Source organism: Paramormyrops kingsleyae, chromosome 24 (genome assembly GCF_048594095.1).
Source record: "Paramormyrops kingsleyae isolate MSU_618 chromosome 24, PKINGS_0.4, whole genome shotgun sequence".
In the NCBI taxonomy this organism is placed as follows: Eukaryota; Metazoa; Chordata; class Actinopteri; order Osteoglossiformes; family Mormyridae; genus Paramormyrops; species Paramormyrops kingsleyae.
In genome coordinates this window covers 14,384,261-14,401,352 of record NC_132820.1, presented here as the reverse complement: position 1 = coordinate 14,401,352, position 17,092 = coordinate 14,384,261, and the positions used below count along the sequence as shown (strand labels likewise).

The window sequence follows — 17,092 nt, the reverse complement described above, 5'->3', positions numbered from 1 at the left end:
TTTGAGAGAGCAAAAATATCTCTTGGATCACAAAAATAAAGTTAGAGTTGAAAATATTGGGTTTGCTTTATTTGTCTGAATATGAATGAAAGATACAATAGATTAAAAAAAATATTGGATTAAAATTAATTTTAATATGTAGAAATTAAACGATTAAATTGATCTGGTTGCACAATTAATTTGAGTAAATTCTGCTCAAAATAGTTTAGCTAAAATTATGAATATAATTAATCTGAAATTACTGAAAGAGATTAATAAACTCAATGTATAAAATATAAGTACAACCAATTTATAAAATATAAGTAAACTCAACTTATAAAATATAAATTCACTCAACTTAAAAAATATATCTGGATTTAGATAAATTTATTTCGTGCAACCCCTTGACGTAATAAAATTAAGTAAATTCAACATAACATTTTTTTCAGTGTAGGTCACAAAATCTTGGGCAGCAGCTCTTGACCATCTTAACTATCAGAATTTGCCGATGTCCCCAAATACAATGAGTTGTTGGCATATGTCTCTACTAACATAACATTTCTCTACTGTTGGTTCTCATAAATACTCTCTATGTAGTCATCAGCAAAGTTGAGCATCTGCTTCACAGCACTGAGGAGCAGGATGTCACAGGTGTCATTCAGCTCAATCTCATGGGAGTAATTCTTCACTGGAAGCACATTTGACTCCGCAATGCCCAGACATGTACTTGCTTTTTTGATCTGCAAAGAGACGTGCAGTTCATATACACAATCCTTTTCAAATTTATTTTCTTCAATTGCTGTATCACAATATTGCTGTCAGAGATAATCAATACTGAAGTATAATTCTGTCTTTAGTAGATGCTGCCAAATGTAGATGTACAATCAAAGATCCAAAGCTGCAATTAAATGTCAGACACAAATTTGTCATCCATCCATCCATAACCACCCATTCAGTACAGGGTGATGGTGAGTCTATCCCAGGAAACAGAGGATCTGAGGAAAGAGACACCCAGGCCAGAATGCCGGCTCATTTTAGGTCATACAGTCACACATTATGGGCAATTTAGAGATGCCCCAAAAGCATGTTTTCAGCTATGGGGATGGGGGTGGGGGTGGGGGGGGGGTTGTGGGAACACACACAGTCACAGGAGGAACATGCAAACTGCACAGACATGGAGAGGAGGTGTCAGGCCACAGAGCTCCCTGCAGAGTCATCTGGCTACCAGGAAATATGTTGCTTTAGAAAATAAATACTAGAGATAAAGGTTTGTGAGCCAGTGTAAAATAATAAACCAAAGGTCCACAGCCCCTTGCTTTGGCTCCATGTGTGATGTTTGCTTGTTCATCCTGTTTCCTCCTACAGTCTACAAACATTCCACCAGGTGAACTGCTCTCTCTCACTTGGTCATTGCATTTGTCTGGGTGTGTTTTGTTGCCACTGGTAACCTGTCCAGTAGATGATGTCAACTTGTACCCATAGTCAACTTTCACCCATTTATACTGCTGCATATTTTTACTACAGCAATTCAGGCCAATTTCACAGTCGAGTGCTCTGCTGCAGGTTTCCACCAATACTGAACTGATAAGTTGATGCAGCCTTTGGAGAAAAACTGGATAGAATCCAGTGTTAGACCCTGAAACTCACCAGATCCTTTATGTAGCAGCTGCGGTACACTTTCTTCAAATCCTTTTCCACATGAGGACATGCTTTGTCCATTTTGGTCAGTAGCACTGTTAGAGGGACATCTAAAAACATCAGAAATGTCACTAGTCACATTTAGGAATGAAATGTGTGGATTAAGCCATTATCAGATGACACAGTTTCATAAGCAAACTCAAAGCAATCAGCACACCAATGTCTGTCTTACTCAGAAGCACCTGCCAGTATCACTCTGCCCTTCCTGAATCCACATGGTTCAGTAGGAAGTTAGTCTTGGGTAGGTAATTGTTGATTTGGTTATTTTAAAATTTTAATTCCCAAGGTTGTTATTGCTGATGCTGTCTGATAATTAAAAAAAAAAGTTCTGTTTTAATGCAAGTGTTAATTTAGTGTTTTATTGTACTCGGCACTTTACTGTTTAAGCTATACGTTAATTAGATCAACTAAAAGTTTAAATAGGCTATATTAATATACTGGGCTGGGAGTAAAGGATGGTAAAGGTCATAGTGAGTAAAGTAATTATGGGGCCAGCTCAGTGTTGTGTTTGCAAGATGTTTGCCCTTCTGGATGCTTGTGTCCAGTCGGACTTCATCTGCGAGCGATGTAGGTTAGTTGACTCACTCATGGTCAAGGTTCCCGACCTCGAGGAGCAATTGGCTCTCATCCAACACAACAATGAGTTAAAGGAGAGAGCTAATACGCCTTTTAGGGAGACTGTGTGTACGTAACGGGGAGGGGGGAGAATGATGAACAGGTAGGTTGAGAGAGCTGGGTGAACGTAGGTCGTAGACGTAGAAAAGGGAGTACACAATTCACAGAGGCGGCATCACCTGAAGTGACGGTGTCTAACCGCTTTCAGGTGCTTCCAGCTTTAGAGCCGGAAGAGACTGGGGAGGCAGGTGGGCCCTTGGGCACCAAGGAGCCGCCTACCCCCAGGAGGAGGGAGGTTGTGGTAGTAGGGGATTCAATTATCAGAGGTGTAGATAGTTATGTGTGCACCTGTGATAGAGGGTCCCCTACGGTGTCATGCCTGCCTGGTGCCCAGGTAGAGGACCTTCCGAATCGAGTGGACAGGCTTTTGGCCCCAACCGGGGTGGATCCAGTGGTCGTGGTGCATGTTGGCACCAACAACATAGGAAAGGGCAGGAGGGCTGTTCTGCAGGATAAATTTATAGAAGTCGCGGATAAGCTTAGCTCGGTTCTTGAACTTAATCCGTTCCGGACTCCGGATCGAATCCTAAAAAGTTAGAGTTCTGATCGAATTTTTCCCATAAGAAATAATGGAAAACCAATTAATGTTCCTGGCCCCCCAAAATTACACCTAAATATATATATATATATATATATTTTTTAGCATTTAAACACAAAATGAACAGGATAAAACAAGAAGAGCATTTTTTTTCTTAATGGCCTCCAAAATGATAAAGATCGTATCCCAACATTACCCCTGTCCTGCCTCGATCGTCCGCTCCTTCCGTGCGCCACGCCCCCTCGTTAACCTCGTGTGGGATCCCCATGTGATCAGCTGTTTCTGTTTCCCCAGTCCGGACATTGGGTGCATTCGAATTGCTTACAACGCTGGATAAAAGCAATGCATTCTGATCCTGACGCAATGCATTATGGTTAGATGCATTGCGACCTCTCACCCGGCTGCACAAACTGGAACCGCCTCCGTGACAACACACCTTTGCCCTTATTGGCTGAAGAGTTTAGTTACATGCATGACGTTTGTATCCCAGGCAGTTCCGATGCGTAATCTGCTATTTCTCCCGAATATCACGTAAAGTAGTGAGTTACTGGTTTTCAGTTAATTTACCTGGTAAAATAAAGTTTAAATAAATGACATAAATGCTCTAATAGTACACGTCAGTTAGTGGTTTATTAATTGTTAGTTACTGTAATGTTGCGCTGCTTTATTTGGTTAATCGTCCAGTCGGTGAAGAAGGCATTCAAGTAAGAAGTGCATTGTAGTATGACTCATTTCCTGGAGTGTACAATCTACACTCACCTAAAGGATTATTAGGAACACCATACTAATACGGTGTTTGACCCCCTTTCGCCTTCAGAACTGCCTTAATTCTACGTGGCATTGATTCAACAAGGTGCTAAAAGCATTCTTTAGAAATGTTGGCCCATATTGATAGGATAGCATCTTGCAGTTGATGGAGATTTGTGGGATGCACATCCAGGGCACGAAGCTCCCGTTCCACCACATCCCAAAGATGCTCTATTCGGTTGAGATCTGGTGACTGTGGGGGCCATTGTAGTACAGTGAACTCATTGTCATGTTCAAGAAACCAATTTGAAATGATTCGAGCTTTGTGACATGGTGCATTATCCTGCTGGAAGTAGCCATCAGAGGATGGGTACATGGTGGTCATAAAGGGATGGACATGGTCAGAAACAATGCTCAGGTAGGCCGTGGCATTTAAATGATGCCCAATTGGCACTAAGGGGCCTAAAGTGTGCCAAGAAAACATCCTCCACACCATTACACCACCACCACCAGCCTGCACAGTGGTAACAAGGCATGATGGATCCATGTTCTCATTCTGTTTACGCCAAATTCTGACTCTATCATTTGAATGTCTCAACAGAAATCGAGACTCATCAGACCAGGCAACATTTTTCCGGTCTTCAACTGTCCAATATTGGTGAGCTCGTGCAAATTGTAGCCTCTTTTTCCTATTTGTAGTGGAGATGAATGGTACCCGGTGGGGTCTTCTGCTGTTGTAGCCCATCCGCCTCAAGGTTGTGCGTGTTGTGGCTTCACAAATGCTTTGCTGCATACCTCGGTTGTAACGAGTGGTTATTTCAGTCAAAGTTGCTCTTCTATCAGCTTGAGTCAGTCGGCCCATTTTCTTCTGACCTCTAGCATCAACAAGGCATTTTCGCCCACAGGACTGCCGCATACTGGATGTTTTTCCCTTTGCACACCATTCTTTGTAAACCCTAGAAATGGTTGTGCGTGAAAATCCCAGTAACTGAGCAGACCCCTAAATGTATTGAAGCAACTGCCATGTGATTGGTTGATTAGATAATTGCATTAATGAGAAATTGAACAGGTGTTCCTAATAATCCTTTAGGTGAGTGTATATTAGGTCAGCATTCACGGGTTCGACTTCTGATATTCAGATCGAGTTCTAGGTTGTGACGGATCATAAGCCGCTAGCTGGGCTCAAAAAGCTTCCTCTGGACCACGACCCCACGGGTAGACGTGCGTGCTGGGCTGTGGAACTTGACCTTTATGATTGGACCATCGTCCATCGAGCGGGTGCTAAGCACCTTAACGCCGATGCTATGTCCCGCCGCCCTGCAGAGGTCCCATCAGACATACCTTGACTCCCAGATGCTTTTTGCCCGACTAGCGTTACGGTCACCACTCAAACCTCTGCAGATTCTCCTACACTGCAGCCGGGGACTACACTAGTCGAGCCCATTGTGACCACGACGCCCACTTTTCTGGGTTGCGCCTTGCCGAACACCACTGCGGGCTTGGTGCAGATACACAGCGATCTGGAGTTAGGTAAGCACCAATGTGATGATCCAGATCTGGCGGTTGTGGTTGCTTAGTTGGAAAACGGCATGAGACCCCCCCTGTGGCGTCTGCGGGCTGCCTCCCCAACGTTAAGGAAGCTGTGGTCACAGTTTTCACGTCTCTGTCTGTGTGATGGCATTTTATGCCGGCATTTCTATCATCCAGCTAGGCGTGCTGTCTGCCATCAGGGGGTTGTACCGAGATCCCTTGTTCCCAAGGTCCTGCACATGGTGCATGGTCACCCTGCGTCCGGTCACTTCAGTCATGCGAAAACGGTTGACAAGGTTACGCGTTCCTTCTATTGGCCTTACATGTCGTCTGACGTGGCCCGTCACTGCCAGTGCTGCGCGGCTTGTCAGTCCCGGCGTTCCCCAGTCCCTCGCTTGCAGGCTCCCCTCGTCCCCATTTCTCCGGCCCACCCATTTCAGATTGTCGCCGCCGACATAACAGAGCTGCCAGTGTCCTCTAAAGGGTACCGCTACGTGTTAGTCATGCTTGATCTCTACACGAAGTTTGTCAACCTGTATGCCCTGAAAGATCAAACGGCAATTTCCGTGGCTCGTTGCATATTCGACCACTACCTTCCCCAACATGGGGTCCCAGAAGCTTTACATTCAGACCAGGGCCGTCAATTTGAATCGGACCTTATAAAGCACCTCTGTGGTAAACTACCGGCTGCCTGTACATTATCCCTTACTTAAAATGCCTAAAATTAAACGGTCGAAAGTGTGGCTATATTTAAAACAAAAGGATTCTGACACCACGACGTGCAGCAAATGTTTTACAGCAGTTGCGTGTAAAGGGGGAAACACGTCAAATCTGATTAAATATTTGAGGGCACACGGAATAAATTTAAAAGCAGAGGGATGCACTATGTTTGACAGCTTGCGGACAACAGCTGGCACTATCGGTGTGGATAACCCCAGCCCCAGTCATACCAACCGTAGCAAAAAGGAGTCCACCGATTATGATGACGACAGCAGGCTTTCCGCAGGTTAGTAGTAGGCTAATGTAATGTTAAATTAACATTACATAGGTGGCGCATGTTTTGTTGTTGTTTTTTGTATTTACATATACACTCACCTAAAGGATTATTAGGAACACCTGTTCAATTTCTCATTAATGCAATTATCTAATCAACCAATCACGTGGTAGTTGCTTCAATGTATTTAGGGGTGTGGTCCTGGTAGGGATGTGCGGTATACCGGTACTGTGAAAATACTGGTATTTATTATTTTTCAAACGGTACAATATCAAAAGTTTGCTCAGTTCGGTATTTCATCCGCTGTTCCGATTTTCACCACTATGCGGCAGTGTTGCGCAAACTGGCGCAAAACTGGCAAGCGTGAAAACAGACAAACGGCGATGGATCACACAGATGAAACGCGCTCTACACGTCCGAAATTAATAAATAACGAGAGTGGTAGAAGTGAAATATGGCATTACTTTGCCTACAAAAGTGATGAAAAGGGTGAACCCACAGACCTCAATGCACCAGTCTGCAAGCGCTGCTATAAATCATGTGCTGCCAAGGGAGGCAACACATCAAACCTTAGCAAGCATTTGTCACTTGCCCTTCCTGATTTGTTCAAGACGTTAAGAGAACAACAGGTGAGTTTCAACTGATTTAATTTAGACTTTTATTTTAAAGAAATCAGTATTATTATTTTTAGTAATCCTACTCTGTAGGGTTTTTTGTTGTTGTTGTTGCATTCTGGTTGCATTCACATTTTCTTTGTGATAAAGACTGAAAATATATTAAGAGATTACTTTATTTTAATTAGATCTCTTCAGTTTTGTTTCTTCTAAAATCAAAATTGTAGTTTTTATTATTTTTTTGTAACAATTTCTTTGCACAGTTGTTCATAGAGTTTCAAGCACTGTGTTTAATAAAACTGTTTTCAATTCACCTATATTTGCCTGTCTCCTGTTTTTTTACCTATGGTATCGATACCAAGGTATTAGATCCTAGTATCGTACCGAAGTCAAAATTGTGGTATCGAGCCACTCGATAAATAAAAGAGTTAGAATAACCTTTTTGTTTCTTGGGCTGCCGCAAAGTCTTTTTGTCTGCTGGCAAAATAGCAAAATGGTTTGGACACGCCCATAACTGTTAGTTCCACTTTGCGCTGTATGCTTTGCATTCGATCATCAAAATAGAGCCCTATATATTTCTAGCACTCCTACCAGTCATGGTGTAGCAGTGTTCATGTGTTCAAACAGCAGACTGTGAACTCAGGCAGTGGCCAGCAGTATAAAGACCAAAATTTACACAACCTGCTTGTCATCCATAGTGGACGAAAAATATTTCAAGGGGGATGATGGAGTCCAGTTTGTGCGGTGGGGGGGGCTTAATAGTACATATTTAGCTAACCCTCCACAGTTGCATATTAACTCTTTAGCTGCCGGTAATGAAGCTTTCCACGCTTGCTGGTGCAAATCATCAAAATGACCGATCATAGTTTTTTATTGTGTGGAACATAAAAGATCAATCTGCTGGCCAGATTTAATAATGAATTATAATCATATTGAGGGCTGGTAATTTGTGACCTCTACTAAGAATGTATGTCCTCCACTACGGATGGCTGATTCTCCAATGTAGTCATCTCCATCATTGTAGTAGTTATGTATTTTGCTCTGGTGGTGCTAATTTTGAAAGTTTAAATATCGACTAAAATTGACACATCAAGCCATTTCAGATATCTTGATTTTTAAGGAATATCACCATATATCAATATTTTAACCAATATGTTATGCATCTAGATCAATACATATTTGTAATTTTCAGTCACATCTCTAATTTTTTTGCCTGAAACACGATCTATTTTTTTCCCTAAATTTTGCATATTTCAGACGCTTATCATAGGCTATGCTCAAACTTGATTATTTAGAGGTGCCGAAGCCAAATGATAAGGAGGGTATCCTCCTTAGGCGAGTCGGAACTACCAGGATCCATGCGGAGCCCTAAATCTGTGGCAGACATCCAGGTCAGGCTAGGTGCAACACTCAGGGAACCATCTGTCTCTGGCAGGAATCCCAGCCGGACTAACTCCTCCTGAAGGACCCTTTGGATCACACTTTTGGATGCATCACTAGGGATTGAGATGTTAAAGAAGCCTGCTATGGCCAGCAGGTCGTCTTTATGGCACAAGTTGAATTGCTCCTGTGTAGGAAAGAGGCTGACTTCAGCAAGATCAAACTGGGCCATCACCAAAGCTGCTACCCTTCACAGTACAAGTCCCCCCCCCACAAAAAATACACCTGACAAACGCAGGAGAAAATCAAACTAGAATGAGGGATGTTACGATTTTGGCAGCACTGTGCTGAAATTTTCATTTGAGACTACAATGACTAACCTCTGCAAGCTTCACCAGTGTAGATGCAGTATAGCCAGATTTAACAGGGGATGCCTTTTCTGGTGGCGGGGTGCTAAAACAGGCATCCCCTGTAATCCACTGCTCCTCCAATAAAACATTTTGTCAATGTGTCTGCAAGTATGATCAGAAATTTTTTGACAGGGAAGGGTGGGGAAGAGGGTAAACTACCCCCCTTTTGCTAACCGGCACGTCAGTGTGTGTGTGTGTGTGTGTGATCCTAGAGTGGAAATAACAGTTTTTACATTGTAAAACTGCCCCAACTTCTTCTTTAAGCGATTGCGCATAGGACAATGGTTCAAGATTTATTGTCATATGTATAAGTACAGGATGTACTAAAATAAATGAAGTTCTTACTTTCCCATAATGCAAAAAGCAATGCAAATATTGTGGGTGACTTATAAACTGTAACATCGTGGGTGCAGCCTTCAGTCTGTCCCCCTACACAGGCCAGTATGGAAAACATTGAAGGACTTTGGCCACCTTACTCAAGCCAACATTGATAACAGAGTCATTGGTGAACTTTGTCTTAATCCAGCTTACATCTTGCATTTAGCAAGCAAGTCCACTCTTTTCTGTTTTCAGTAATGTTATCATGCCCAGGGCGGTTGAACAGCCAGCTGACCTTGGACCCCCAGAAGTTTTTTTCTCCTACTTTTTGGTTCCTCCCCTCCATTCCTTTCTTTATTTAATTTCTTTCCTTTATTTTTCCCGTTTTGGATTATTGTATGTATATTAATGTATCACAACACACTGATGTAAAGCACCTTGGGGAGACTCTGTTGTGAATTACGTTATATAAAAATAAATGGAATTGAATATATACGGTACAGAATGTAGGCTAGTAAACCACATAACTCCTTCATTTAGTCCTTATGTTTTACCTTTTACCACCGTTATCCGTGTGATTATATAAAATGATTTTGAAATTCTACTTTCACTTTCACAACCTGCAAAGTACTGCGGCGGTCAAAGGTCGTAGGAAAACTGACGTTGGCAAATCCATTATCTGGGAGCCGAATTATAGTTAACGCAAACCAGTTTTTAAAATATCAGCTACAAAAAAAGATTTCACAGTTGATTTGCTTTTAAGCAATTTATTTGATAAAGTTCTGTTTATATTAGGCATTACCATAACATTTTAAATCAATAATTTAATGGCAACCCTGAAATGAGAATTGCAGCAATATTAAATATTCATGAACAGTGGTGTGGCCACCGTTATCTGTGAGTATATAAAACACTTTGAACTGCTTTCATTTTCACAATTGTCTGTAAAACTGCAGCTTTCAAGGCTCATTTGGAAAAGGTGAGTTTGTTAAACAAATAGGCCCATATATCGTATAACTTTATAACTCCTTAATTTTGCCCGCGTGTGAAAAGTTTTTTTCCTGTTTTTAAAAACATTTGAGGTATTTTTCTGCTGTTCTTGAATAATATTATATCAAGGGAAATCATGTAGATGTGTAGAAGGATTTTAAAATCTGTATTAATATAAGAACTTAGTCTAGCAATTATACAACTGATAAATCCCAAACGTACTTATATTTTACCTTTAACCATCGCTCTCCGTGTGAATATATAAAATGCTTTTGAACTTCTACTTTCACTTCCACAACTGTCTGCAGAGTACTGCGGCAGTCGAAGGTTGTTTGGAAAAGGTGAGTTTTTCAAACAAATATCTGTATATTTCAAGATCGTGCAAAATGTAAGAAACCCCCATAACTCGTCCTGCTAAACAATCTTTTTTGAAAAGTCTGTGGATGGAACTGCTATTTACCAAACTTCTCCGGGAACTTCCTAACCATGTAAATTCTAAGAAAGATTTCAGCATTTGTATTGATATAATTGCTTATTATAGAAATTCTTAAACGAATAAATATCAATCGACCTTATATTTTTCCTTGTACAGTAAAACTGATGTTGACAAAATCCATTACTGCAGAGCCTAATTCTAATTAACACAAACGAAAAGCAACTTATAAAATAATTCATGAACTATGGTGTGGCCAATTATCTGAACTATTATATGTGACTATTTAAAATGCTTTGAACTTTGTACTTTCATTTTGACAATTGTCTCTAAACCTGCAGCTTTTGAGGGTTGTTTGGAAAATGTGAGTTTGTTAAACAAATAGGACTGAAAACTGTAGGCTAGACAGCAAATGTGCCAGTGTTAAATTAACACTGCATGGTATCTATATGTGTCCACACCATTCAGTGTTACCTTTAACACTGTACAGTGTGCAGTGAGTGTTGGTTTTACAGTGTTAAACTTTATGAACTCTAATAGTGTTCAATTTACACCATAGTGTGTTAAGTCAATGAGTCTCCACCTCCATACATCTGCCCCAATTTAATATGCGCAGAAGAAGTCATGAGGATCAGAAAAGCCATCCAAGATTTACCCACCGTCATGAGAAAGACTCTGACCAAAAAGGACGTTACAGTTTTTTCTCATTTTATATTGAAGTTTTATTGGCTTAGTTCTGACTGATCTTGGAGGTTAGTGATCTGTGGTTTCTAAGTATGTTTGTGTTAAGTCTGAGAGTGTTAAGTCTTGGGGATGTACTGGATGTGTCTTCTAAGTGGTATATATTTTAATAGGATGGGGATGCATTTGATTGCTGGTCCTGCCCTTGGATGGTTAACATATGTGGAAAGGTGTTAGGACAGTTGTGATAGTCTTTTCTGTGCCGCTCCTGGTACCACCCACTCCCCTGTAGACCAATGTTGTTGGATGTATATTTGCATAACATGACACAGTACTTTTTTGTCTTAAAAGTTTTTTTTTTTTTTTTAATCCACCGCAATTGTGACGAATAGGGCAAGAGAACAAAAACCACAGAAATGGCTCTGGCATGCCATATATTTCAACCTCGGTATTAGTCATATCATCTTGTTTGTTTGACTCATCTGCCGGCCCCTGGAGGATGGGCTCCCACTTTGCGTCTGGTTACTTCCAAGGTTTTTTCCTCTTAGGGAGTTTTTCCTTGCCACCGTTGCCTTTGGCTTACTCAATGGGGGGTCCTTACGAGGCAGAAATGTAAAGCGCATTGAGATAATGTAATGTTGTGATAATGCGCTATATAAATAAAATTGAATTGAATTGAATGCTCCACAGTGACTAGGCTAGATGGTTTAGCCTCTATAGCTCAACTAGAGAAAGCATGTGTATATGAAAAACAATTATTTTGTTTCTTTTCTAAGTCTAAGGCCATATGTACCTTTTCAATTCAGAAGGCCTTGGGGATGTGCACACATAAGAACTGCACTACTCAGTATGGAGGGAAATCCCAGACATTTTTCAAAAGGAATTGCAAATTGCATTTGCAATTGCATTTTCCATATGTGGACGCATAACTTGTGACATAATTCAAATGCAATTGCAAATTTTGCATTAACGTTTGCTTTTTCGCTTTCGCAAACGAACACTGACTGCCACATTTCAAATGAAAAAGCAAAGTCCATTTGCAATTGCATTTCCCATGTCTTACAAGGGTCAGGGGTGGGTCTATACTGTGGGGCGTGATTGTATGGGGAGTGACGTCACTCGCAGTCAACGACCAAGAGGGGTGTGGAAGTAAAGTAAAAACAAACATTAATGCAAAATTTGCAATTGCACACTTTAGGCATCCACATATGGAAAATGCAATTGCAAAAGCAATTTGCAATTCCTTTTGAAAAATGTCCGGGAACACCAAATAATTTTTTTTATATATATATATATAAAAACAGATGATAAAATGTGGTAAAGACTCATTTCAGAGTCATACCATACCCGATCGTGGTGGGTTTATAAAAATTGTTTAATGAAAATCTGAATATTAAATGAGCAAAGTTATTTGATTTGTTCTTTGATCCCAAGTTGTGGTCTAATTTCATAATCTGTGTTTGGTGATTGGTGCCATACATCACTCTCTTTTATATACAGGCAGTTATCAGGAGAGCTTGACTGGTACTTACTAATCCTGACAAGTTTCTTCAATCAAACACATACTTAAATAAACACATTTATAACAACAGTTTTTCAATGCCTTTCTACTTACATGAGCACAGTTTCTTGGGTATCAAGAGCTGAACTGAAATTAAACTTGTATATATACAGTATATAAAAAAAAAGAAATCGCTATGTTGGTCTGAGTCTTTCTTATTATGTGGTTTAGTAAAGCAGCTGAATGCCAAATGAGTTCAAATGAGAGTACATTAAAATGGGGCAGATATGGGCTACCCATTTTATACTTGTGTGCTACCCATATGGGCTTGCAATTTGGGAAGAGGTGGAGACTCATTGTCCTAACACTCTAGGTTGTAAATTGAAAACTATAAGAGTCAATACTTATTAACACTATAAAAACAACACTCACTGCACACTGTAAAGTGTTAAAGGTAACACTGAATGGCGTGGACTAGAGCCCGACCGATAAAGGATTTTGAAGGCCGATATATATATATATATATATATATATATATATATATATATATTTTTTTTTTTTTTTTTTTTAAATTTCAGAAACGTGCAACAAAACATTAACAGATTTCCCTAACATTATTTATTTGTAGTTATTTATGAGTTTTAACTAACATAATATGATAATGCATTTTAAAAAGAAACGTTTCTTTTATTGTCACAACAGAACAGAGGAACATCAAAATATATTAAAGTTCTGTTAAATAAAATGTATAAAAATACAAACTTAAGATATGAAACGTAAAGTCCTTTGAACAAAAACACAAAAACAACAACAACCTACTATTTAGCGATCTAAATCCATTATGTGACTCGTTAATGCTGCGGCTGAATGACAGTCTGCAACGCACACTTGGCGTCATTGGATTTCACACACATGTAAAAGAAAAGCTAACTTTTATGCACAAGCTACGTTTGATACTTTTTCTCTATGTCTAAATGTTCACTCCTTGCAAATGTCTAACTTACATTTTACAATGCAGGGACTGTAACTAGAGATATGCTAGTTATAAATACAGTAATCATTACTTTAGGCAGAATAAGTTCGTTGTGGTTTCCAAGCTCATTAATGTTAACGTAAGCGGTCTTCCACTGATAGTGGCATTAGTTAGCTTTGTGGTTAGCTAGTCTATGATGAGCCATAATTTAGCAATGGATAACGTCATACTGCAAATTGTAAAACATACATTTTCAATATAACAGGCCAAGGAGAGATGATACGTCTCACTGCTATAACTGTCACGCTATTAAAGAAATACTTCAGTCTCATTGTCAAAAGTTAAAAGGACAGTCAGTCAACTACACTGTAACAACGTAACGTAATTACTAGCTAATTCCGCTTCACTCTCGGTTTATTTAACAGCAGCAAAACTGGACATGATAGTCACGAATTTTGTCATGCTTATTTGAGTTAAGAGAACTGATGGGGATGTTCTTTTAATTGTTATTCAAGCAATGTATGTCTCGTGACCAACTCACCATGAACACACTTCACCGATGATCTCACTCGCGGATAACTGGTTCTCTCTGCCCGACTCTGGCTGGATCAGCAGGTTGCAGGAAGTGTGACGCGTTATACACGAGTGTTGCCAACAGGGACGGTGTAGAGTGCCCTCTGGTGGACAAACTATACAACGCCAACACTCATGACATGGTTGAAGGGTGTTTCGTCCGTTTTTATTTTATTTTTGAAATATTAATTTATCGGCCATTATAAATGCCGATACCGATAGTTTGGAAAATGCCTAATATCGGCCGATAATGTCGGCCTGCCAATAAATCGGTCGGGCTCTAGTGTGGACCCATATAGACACCATACAGTGTTAATTTAACACTGGCACATTTGCTCATGTGTATGTCATTTCTGTTCGAACGACAGAATCCATCTTGTCACGATAGATTACGACTTGCCGACTGCCGCTACAGAATCAATCTTGTCCCGCATATAATTCTTAAAACGCAGTATGTATGGCTTAACAGTAAAAAAATTAATCCACATCGAAATACGCGTGTTTCTAACTCCTCTCCTTACTACAGGCAACTCGTGTTTACCTTAAAGTCCTAAGACTACTGCTCAGTCACATAATAAAGTCAGCGAAAGTCTGTTATACTGTATTCTGTTGGGTTTGAAAAATAAACAGCTTTCCTTTTGCTGTATTGTGAGAAAAAAAAGCATTTTTATTAAAAACAACATAGTTTGTATATAACTAGAATAGTAGTTTATCTTGTAGAAATTTTAATGAATTCTCATCGGCTCCTTGGAAAAAAATGTCAAACATCATAAAAATATTGTATTATGGCCAGTACCAAAGCACAACTATTATATTTATTGGCAAACGTTTATTTAAATTAGGCAATTGTACAACTATTGCAACTTCACATTATATTATTGTCTTCACAATGTAAAGTATGAGTTCCCACCTACGCACGCACGCACACACCCACCCAGTTCACATCCGTACGTTCACCAGAAGTAAAACTTATCAGAAGGAACTAGAGTGTGTTGAACGATCTCAGTAGTCCTCCACCATTGCACTCATTGCTGGGAATTGCTCCTGAAGATCGCCACCGCAAGCCAATCGTCGCATGAATGTCAAACCCGTTCCGATCGTCCTTCCTGTCACTCCCGCCGCTGTCGCTCCCTGTGGTGTCTTTATCTCCAGTCCTGCCCATCCCACAGCTCAATAACATTCGGCATACCTGTCATAGGAACTCAGACACACCCATGCATGCCACCCCCACATAAAAACAAAAATATTGCCATTTGCTGGTTTGTTTGCGACCCCCTCCCGCATAATACATAGTCACTCCCCGTGTACAATTCCCTAATAACAACTCTATACAAACATTTAAATGCTGACATTATTAAAGTACAAAATTTCACGGCATAAATATGGCACAAGAAAATAATTATATAAAAGTACATATTAGCTATAGTCTGATGTCTCACAATAATAACACATACAATAGCACTATATTTATACACATATGTACAACGGTATTGTTCCGGTTTGAGACGGATTCTGTCGTTTTAATGGAAATGACGTAGGGGCTTAAGAGTAGGCATGGCTCGATACCACAATTTTGACTTCGGTACGATACTAGGATCTAATACCTTGGTATCGATACTAAATCGATACCATAGGTAAAAAAAAAAGGAAATAGGCAAATATAGGTGAATTGAAAACAGTTTTATTAAACACAGTGCTTGAAACTCTATGAACAACTGTGCAAAGAAATTGTTACAAAAAAATAATAAAAAGTACAATTTTGATTTTAGAAGAAACAAAACTGAAGAGATCTAATTAAAATAAAGTAATCTCTTAATATATTTTCAGTCTTTATCACAAAGAAAATGTGAATGCAACCAGAATGCAACAACAACAACAAAAAAACTGGTTACTAAAAATAATAATACTGATTTCTTTAAAATAAAAGTCTAAATTAAATCAGTTGAAACTCACCTGTTGTTCTCTTAACTTCTTGAACAAATCAGGATGGGCAAGTGACAAATGCTTGTAGGGCTGGGCGATATCATACCGGTATTATATCACGCATGCGCAGTAATCACTAGGGCTTCAGATGACAGGCGCAACATTTGGCCGTGCGCCAGCTTTTCTGTGCTATACGGACATTTATTTACGCCCACAATTTAAGCAGCTTAGTATAGCTAAATTATTAATGAGGCTTTGTATCAGAGCATGTGAGCGGAGTGGAGCTCATGAGGCTGTTGGCCCGCTTCTCCGCTCTAATTCGCACTAAGCCGCTCCGCTCAACACCGCTCCTCACTCCACTAAAATTTCCTCCCGCTTCAGTCATATCGCTTCACGCTCGCTCCAGTTTAAAAGAGGGACAAATAATCTGCATGCCTAACAAATGTCACCTTAAACCGAAGCCTTATATCATAAAGAAATATGAGCAACGGCAACATTGCCACTCAGAAAATATTTATTTTTAAGCAACATATAGGCAACAACGGACAGGTTTGGCAATGGCATTCCACACAAAAATAGGCTTAAAAATAAAGGAATCAGTCCCAACTTGTGATCTAAAAGCAATGAGGCTGCCCCACACCGCAAAAATCTACTGTAAAATAACAGTTAAAAGTCTGGCAACTGGTGCTAGACAAAACCTGTTAATGGTGAAAAACATTTTCACCAAATGTACATCAGCACTATTGGTCTTCAAGAGAATGGGCAAGTCCAGAAGCTGCAGAGAACAACAAACCTTACAGCCTGCATCAAAACAAGCATTAAAGATTTTTCCCCTAACTAAAATCTTTAAAAATCCATCTCATAGTAGATCCTATGAGAATCTACTGCTGCGGCAAAAGCCATTTTCCACAGTGGCTGGGGAATTTATACTGTTGCCCTATTCAACACCATCATGGTTAAAAGTTTAAACAAATGCAGTACCCTGCCATGCTATGCAAATACACATCAGGACTATTGGTCAAATAAATTCGTTTTGTCATTCAAAGTAGGTCTAATAGGATCTTTTAAATTTCACGTAACGCTGTCAGTGAAATTTTATTTTGTAGAGACGCAGCAGCAGCATCAACAGAAAAAA

At 39.8% G+C, this 17,092-nt stretch overlaps 1 protein-coding gene across 1 annotated transcript; it reads right to left on the bottom strand.

The window, feature by feature from the left end:
* Nucleotides 1–285: 285 nt before the first annotated feature.
* On the bottom strand, nucleotides 286–14,053 carry LOC111834443 (interferon-induced protein 44-like). Its single transcript, XM_072706714.1, has 3 exons — nucleotides 14,003–14,053; nucleotides 1,627–1,727; nucleotides 286–719 (listed from the first exon to the last, which is right to left on the bottom strand). The coding sequence occupies exons 2-3, from the start codon at nucleotides 1,696–1,698 to the stop codon at nucleotides 543–545; spliced, it is 249 nt and encodes an 82-aa protein (XP_072562815.1). The 5' UTR covers nucleotides 1,699–1,727; nucleotides 14,003–14,053; the 3' UTR covers nucleotides 286–542.
* Nucleotides 14,054–17,092: the final 3,039 nt, after the last annotated feature.

Bases quoted from the DNA above. Each gene is read 5' to 3' on its own strand.
- LOC111834443 (XM_072706714.1), bottom strand. From the start codon at position 1,698: ATGGACAAAGCATGTCCTCATGTGGAAAAGGATTTGAAGAAAGTGTAC. The intron at 720-1,626 runs GTGAGTTTCAGG...GTCTCTTTGCAG, and splicing joins GCTGCTACATAAAGGATCTG to ATCAAAAAAGCAAGTACATG.